Source organism: Ipomoea nil, unplaced genomic scaffold, assembly GCF_001879475.1.
Source record: "Ipomoea nil cultivar Tokyo-kokei standard unplaced genomic scaffold, Asagao_1.1 scaffold2610, whole genome shotgun sequence".
NCBI lineage: Eukaryota > Viridiplantae > Streptophyta > Magnoliopsida > Solanales > Convolvulaceae > Ipomoea > Ipomoea nil.
Window position 1 is genome coordinate 1512620 of NW_017619038.1, and position 7659 is coordinate 1520278.

The 7659-nt window shown below is 36.0% G+C and overlaps 1 protein-coding gene across 2 annotated transcripts; it reads right to left on the reverse strand.

Annotated features, from left to right (window-relative positions):
- Positions 1–504: 504 nt before the first annotated feature.
- Positions 505–4666, reverse strand: LOC109154129. Of its 2 annotated transcripts, none has more exons than XM_019301994.1 (12): positions 4525–4666; positions 4328–4424; positions 4145–4231; positions 3908–4047; positions 3696–3812; positions 3228–3347; positions 3041–3130; positions 2835–2950; positions 2425–2524; positions 1402–1509; positions 1126–1205; positions 505–860 (listed from the first exon to the last, which is right to left on the reverse strand). In XM_019301994.1, the coding sequence occupies exons 6-12, from the start codon at positions 3258–3260 to the stop codon at positions 665–667; spliced, it is 723 nt and encodes a 240-aa protein (XP_019157539.1). In that variant the 5' UTR covers positions 3261–3347; positions 3696–3812; positions 3908–4047; positions 4145–4231; positions 4328–4424; positions 4525–4666; the 3' UTR covers positions 505–664. The 2 variants fall into 2 exon arrangements, with proteins under 2 accessions (XP_019157539.1, XP_019157538.1); XM_019301993.1 differs by having other exon boundaries at positions 3696–3805; positions 4525–4664.
- Between the last annotated feature and the right edge of the window lie 2993 nt (positions 4667–7659).

Consider the following 7659-nt stretch of genomic DNA (forward strand, 5'->3'; position numbering starts at 1 on the left):
TCAACCAAGGAGGAGGACGTGGTAACTCCAACCAAGGAAGAGGTGGAGGTAATACCAAACAAGGTAAATTTCCATTTCATTGCTACAATTGTGCACTAGTACAAAAACAGTCATTCGCGTTCAAAGTTAAGGCTAATTCGCGTCCAAAGTAGCTGGGACGCAGATGGCGGGGACGCTGATTGTATAAACAATCAGCGTCCAAAGTAGCTTTGGACGCGCAAAATGATTATTCGCGTCCAAAGTTGAAGAACTTTAGACGCGAAAAATGATAATTCGCGTCAAAAGTTCATGAACTTTGGACGCGAATTATCATTTTTAAAAATAAAATACTACCTTTGCGCGTCCAAAGTTCATGAACTTTGGACGCGCAAAGGTAACGTTTTGATTTAAAAAATTATAATTTGCGTCCAAAGTTCGTGAACTTTGGACGCGTATAGTAAAAGAAAAATTAAAAAAAAAATTATTTTTTTTATAAAACTACCAATATTTTCCTGTACATTCCAGCATAACTACCAAATAATATATTTCAACATTAATCAATTTAAGATGTATACTACACACCAATTCTATCAACTAAAACACACCAATCTAAAATTTCAATTCTAATAACATTTTACTACAAATAAACTACAAATTCTAAATGTTAATAATTAAAATAAACTACTTAAAACTGCAGACCAAAAAACACGAGCATACCAAAACGTAATAGATGCTCAGCACCATACACAGATGGAGAGACTCCATCTTTAATTGCTTCTTGATATTGCTCGCGCTCATTCTTGTAAAGGAGCATAGCAGACAATGCTTTGTCAAAGTAACATTGCAATCCACTAAGAATTTCGCTTACTGAATCAGCAATTCTTCACCCACCAAAAATATTGAACATCAGAACCACAATATCCATCCTCACAAGCTGAACAGACAACTAGTTTTAAAAGTATAATGAGACCTAATTACTAACAAAAACATATTTAGTATAAATATTCACATTCCATTAGAATAAAGACTTGAGAAATTTCAGCTTCAAAGAATTACCATATCATGCAAAAATCACTAATAAAAGAAACAACTTGCACTAAAAAATTATCAAGATAGGGAGGCACATGTGAAATAACATGAACTCACATTCCATCGTTTTTTAGGCGATAGTCATTGTACTTGCTTAGTATTTCATTTACACTCGGAGAACGAGGAAGTTGGACCAGCTGCAAAATATGTATATAAAAGGCATTAATACCTTAAACTTGTTATGACCTATGTACATTATTTAGATTTTTTTCATTGAACTAAATGCACTTATGCTAACTTTATGTGTACACAAAACATATGTTAAACAGAGCTTAATAAACTTACACCAAACTGAATTTCAATGTATACATACAGAGAATGCCTCTTTTTTACCTTGGCCAAATGGGTAATAAATTCACAATCATCAACCAGCTGCTTCTTTAATGAGGATGGAATTTGAATGTTAAAACCAAGCTTCTCTGAAGGTAGGACACCTTTGTCCTGGAAAAAGTGATAAAACAATTCAACCCAATGCCTATATATTATCATTAAAGAAAATTTGAGTACAATGCTTTGGGAGGTCTGACTCTACATATAGGAATTGATAGAAATGCACTAGGAAGCCAGCACTGTAGAGCCAATGTGCAATATCTAACTGGATCAAGATAGACAGCAATGAAGTACAAGCAGTTTAACAGCCAACAACACCATTAACTTTAAGAAAACAATGCATTTGTCCATTAGAGATTTCACTAAAAGGATAGTTCTTTTGAGACCTGTTGATGGCAGCTCATATGAAATTATTACCTTCTTTACGAAGCAAGAATAGAATGAAGAGAGCCAATCATCTTCAGCACCAAACAGTAATGATGAGAGTAGGCTTGCCTCTGATAGAGTGCAGCAATTAAAACAAATGAATGAACTTTATTTCACAAGAAAATAGAACAGAATGTTATAATTTTGAGTAAACTGGAGTCTCAAAATGTCTTTGCTCAGATATTTCTGCAGTTCCTATTTCCATATAAAGTTACACCAATCTTTTTAAGCACTCAATCCCATATAAAGTTACACCAATCTTTTTAAGCAACTACCATCAATTCAGCACACAGGACGCTAAAAATTTGATTGTCATGTACTCATGGCATGGTTAATTAATTCCCCCAAAATTAGGTGAATTTACCTGTTGTATGAGATTGCCAAAGGTATCAGCAACTCAAAAGTCAAATCAATAATTTTATTTCATGTTAGCTCACTTTTAGTTTCACTTCCTTCTTGACTTATTCACACTTTTCCCCTTACAATAACCAAAGAGAGTTTCAGAAAGATGGGAAAGAGCTAAAGCTATACGGGAAAATAAAGAACAGAAGGAAAAGAATATATAGAATAATAAGAGCATGTACTTAAGAAGTGATATACCTGCATATAAGCTACAGCTTCTGAAACAGAGAATAGTGTATTGAGGAACAACCATCGACTCTCCTTCCGCAAATCCACCAGCTCTCTCCCATATATCTCACTTCCATTGAACACAAAGATAAAGAGTCACATTAAACCGATTTGTCATTAAGTACATGTCCAGATGTTGAATACTTATGCATAAAGTACCATATCAAAGAATTTAATTTGAACATAAATATATAACTGTTATTCCATGGCTCCTCAGAGGTTCAGTAATGCTAAAATTAATTGAATAGCTCATGAGCAATGGCAGATCTTACAAGTTAAAAAGATTGTATAAATATAAGCCATATATTAAATTTAAGATGGCAAAGGACTCGGTTAATTCTTATTCCTCAAAGTGAACAATCAAAAGTATTCATTCTTACCTCACTTCTCGAGTAGATAACATACTTATTCCATGCATAGCTCTCTTAACATATCCAAAACGGTCTGCTTTAACCAGATTACCTTTCTCTTTATCAATAACAAGCCCTCTAATGACCTACATAACCATGTTGCATTGTCTTCTCTGCATCTGTGAGTACATATATAACAATATGTATGCAAATGTAAGGGGAATGCTCTACCATACCAATTCAGGGTCAAAAGCAAGCCCATCCACAGGAAAGCCCATATTTTTCAAATTGTCCATACAATAATCATAAGCCCTTCCTTCCCAAGCCTATAAGTTTAGAAGTCAAAGCATTCCCATCATTTAACTGGGGAGAAAGATTAGCCAATGAAGATTTCAGATATAAGAATAAAGAAATACTATTTACCATAACATTATAGTGTATAAGAGTATAGTCCATATCATATCCAATCGCACTGATTGACCGCAGATTCAATGTGCGACTGCAAAATATGCCACGGGGTGAATGTCTTGTGGAAAATGGACCCTGCAGTTTGTTTCCAAATCAAAGAACTAAACAACATAGCACATTTAAACATAGAAATACTAGAACCTATGAGAAAAATAAGGGCTAATGAACATGGGATAACACATCATGTGATCACACATGGATTTCATCATTCAAGAGTGATGATAACTCAAGACCATTAACTTCTATAACTACTGTCACTTATAGGTGCAGTGATTAATAGCTATATAGAAGGCGACATATCTAATGGACAACCTTCATATTTATACTTCTGCAGACAATGCTAATAGTTGCAAAAAAGTCAGTAGTTGCCACTAGGATATAACTGGGATTTTTTCTGTTTCATAAATAATAACAATTAATTACCTTCAGTTAGAGCTCAATTTTTCAAAATAAGTCCGATAATATTTGCTGTATTTCTATAGTATACAGGTACTCTACTATGCCCCATTGTCATTATAGAATTAAGCGTCTCCCTACGGCCTACACAAGAAAGTGGGTAATCGAAATGTAAAGGTCAGTACTAAAATAGTCACAAAGATTAAAGCTTCGAGGGAACAGTTAAAGCATAAACCCACAAATCAAGAGTTCCATCCAGGTCAACAGAGAATGCCTTCGATATCGGTGTCATGACATCTTTAGCTGTTTTCTCCGTCAGCTCAAGAGCACCAGCAATAATGGTTGTTTCGTCATGAGTCAGATCGCCTCCTTTCCCAGCCTAACATGGAATAGAAAACGAAAGTTAGGGGTAATTTAAGCGGAAAAAGAGAGATTAAGGAAGACATTACAGCTTGTACACATGATAAGGACCAAACCTCGTTTCCATGAAAATCAACAAATGTTTTCAGCTCTGCCCTGCGTAGGAGAGCAGAGTGGTCTTTTCCCAACATCCAGTCCAAAACCTAGAACCAAAACCAAACATAAGACATTTCCTAGAAATATACAAAATTCTGCAATACACACAATACTAAATCTATGTGCTTGCATATCCATTTTACCTTACTAATTGGATAAGCAACTGGGAAAAAAAGCCAAAGCAGCAGACGAACGAAAGGTGCCACTGTCGCTCCAACTGTCCAAGAATATAGGCAGAGACTAGACGAGACGAGAAACCAAAAAAAGGAATCAACTAAGTTAGCAATGAGAACACACACAATTATATTACTCCAGATCAAGTAAACCATGTCCCACAAACCTCCATTGCTAAAGAGTTGCCAATCAAGAGTGTACAAAGCAAAAGATGTTGATTTTTCACAACTGGAAGAATTCTAGCTGCAAAAGAAAAACAAAAAAAGAGTACTAAATTCCTGATTTAAGCACAAATCTAAACACAGAAACCATTCTTGAGCTCTTGATTTAAGTTCAAAAATGTTCCTCCTTTCTAATTTAGTTATCAAGAAAACTACATAGATTTCACCACTAAACCAATCTAAAGTACCCAAACACGAGACAAAGAAAGGGAACAAACTTTGAAGAATTGCTCAAAAACGAAACAATAATAGATAAATCAATAAAAAATTACAAAAAATAGATGAAATAATCAATAAAAGCATGTTTGATAGCTGTAGTGTCGCAGGGGAGCTGGAGGAGGGAATGACGAAGAAGATCGGAAGGGTAGGCGGTGGAGACGGCGTTGGCGGCTGCAGATCGACGGCACGCTATTCCGAAACGACAAAGCTGTGGTGGGGTGTCGAATGTGGCGGTGTGCGACGACAGAATAGATGGTGGTGTGCGGTGAGACGATCGAAGCGGTGGATCGCAGCAGAGGGATGAAGCTGCGATGGACGGAGACGGCGTGGAGCTGCGATCTGATCTGATTTGAGCTAGGGTTGGTTGGATAAATTTAATAAGGCGCGTCCAAAGTTACCCACTTTGGACGCGCTTGATTATTATTCGCGTCCAAAGTACTGAGCTTTGGACGCGAATAATAGGAGGATTTTAATATTGGCGTCCAAAGTACAGAGCTTTGGACGCCAATACTGTTTTAAAATTTTAAAAAAAAAAAAATTATTTATATAGTGACATTTTAATTACAAAAATGCCACCGCATTACACTTTAGGCGTCCAAAGTTCTAATTTTGGACGCGAATTAGTCGATTTTATTGATGTTTTTTGTACTAGTGGTGGCAAGTATGGGCACAAGATTGCAGATTGTTGGTATAATGAGGACAACAATCGTGGAAATCAAGCAAACATTGCTGAAAACACTGCTGAAAAGTCTGGTGAGAGTTCTGAAACTTTACTTTTAGCCAGCGATAGTTTTTCTGCAGATAAGAACATATGGTTCTTGGATACTGGGTGTAGTAACCATATGTGTGGGAAGAAAGAATTGCTTTCCGAACTAGATGAATCAGTCCGGTCTGAAGTAACGTTTGGCAATAAGTCAAAGGTGCCAATTTTGGGAAAAGGTAAAATCTCCATTCAGTTGAAGGATGGTACTCACAATTTTATATCCGATGTGTTCTATGTTCCTGAACTACACCAAAATTTGTTGAGTTTGGGTCAGTTGTCAGAAAAAGGATATAAGATACATATTGCTCAAGGGTGTTGTACCATTGAAGATGCTAAAGGAGTTTTGATTGCAAAGGTAAATATGTCCCAAAACCGACTATTTCCTTTGAAAATTAAGCATACTCTCCTTGATTGCTTTAATTCTGAAGTTTGTGATGATAATTGATTATGGCATATGCGGTTTGGGCATTTCCATTTCTCTGGGTTAAACTATCTTGCGAGAAAGGAACTTGTTTCTGATTTACCTGTTGTAAATGTCCCTAATCGTATCTGTGAGATTTGTGTGATTGGGAAAAAACATAGAGATCCCTTTCCCGTGGGCAAGTCAAGGAGAGCTACAAAACAGTTGGAGATTATTCACTCAGACCTATGTTCGTTGGAGGTTCCCTCACATGGAGGTTGTAAGTACTTTATTACTTTCATTGATGATTTCAGTAGAAAAACATGGGTTTACTTTCTGAAGCAAAAGTCTGAAGCATGTGATGTTTTCAAACAATTTAAGGCTTTTGTTGAAAAGCAGAGTGGTTATGAAATTAAAATCTTGAGAACTGATAGAGGTACAGAATATATTGCCTGTGATGATTTTCTGAAGAAGAAGGGTATTCAACATCAGATGACAGCTAGATACACTCCACAACAAAATGGAGTGGCTGAGAGGAAAAACAGGTCTATCATGGATATGGTAAGGTGCATGTTGAAATCCAAGGATCTGCCTAAACCTTTTTGGGCAGAAGCTGTTGCTTGTGCTGTCTATGTGTTGAATAGGTGTCCAACTAAGAGTGTCCGGGATAAGACACCCGAAGAAGCTTGGAGTGGGAGAAAACCCTCTATCAAATATCTCAAGGTTTTTGGATGTTTGGCATATGCACATGTGCCAGATCCATTGAGAAAAAAGTTGGATGATAAAGGTGAGAAATGCATATTCATTGGTTATAGTGACGCTTCAAAGGCTTATAAACTATACAATCCTGAAACTAAAAAGGTTGTTATAAGTCGTGATGTCAGTTTTGATGAATATGGTGCTTGGGATTGGTTAGCTAAAGATGAAAGTTCAGTTGTTATTCCTGCTGTTGAAAATATTGTTGAAGAGCAACCGATTCCAAATAATGTCCAGTCTCCTTCACAGCCAGAGTCATCAGTTCGGCGATCTCAGCGCGAGCGCCACTTACCAGCTCGCTTGCAAGATTATGTTTTGGGTCATGATAATGACCTGTCTGATGAAGAGATTGTTCAATTTGCTCTCTTTGCAGATTGTGACCCTTTATCCTTTAAGGAGGCTGCTACAAAAACTCATTGGCTTAAGGCGATGGGTGAAGAGATACCATTGAAAAGAATGGTACCCGGGAATTAACAGAATTACCTCCTGAAAAGAAGTCAATTGGAGTCAAGTGGCTTTACAGAACGAAATACAAGTCAGTATATCCAACTTGAAGACGGAGACATTTCTTAAATTGAAGAATGAGATATTGGAATGACCAATATATCCAACTTGGTTTAAAGGAGGCAATGTTATAATAATAATAATAATATTATTATTATTATTATTAGTAATGGTTAAACCAAGTATTAAATTAGTTTGTTATGAATAATGCATGGATGCAGTAGGTGGGTTATGCATGGTATCACTACATAGATTGTGGCTTTAATTGTAGCTTTACATGGAGCATTACTCCTAATCTTTAGCTTTATTAGTGGTTATTTTTTAGTATAAATAGGTTACTATTGTTCATTCATTAATCATCAATTAAAAGAGTTATTTTTCCTCTCTCTCTCTTCTCAATATATAAATATAATATATAAATATATTATATTTAATATA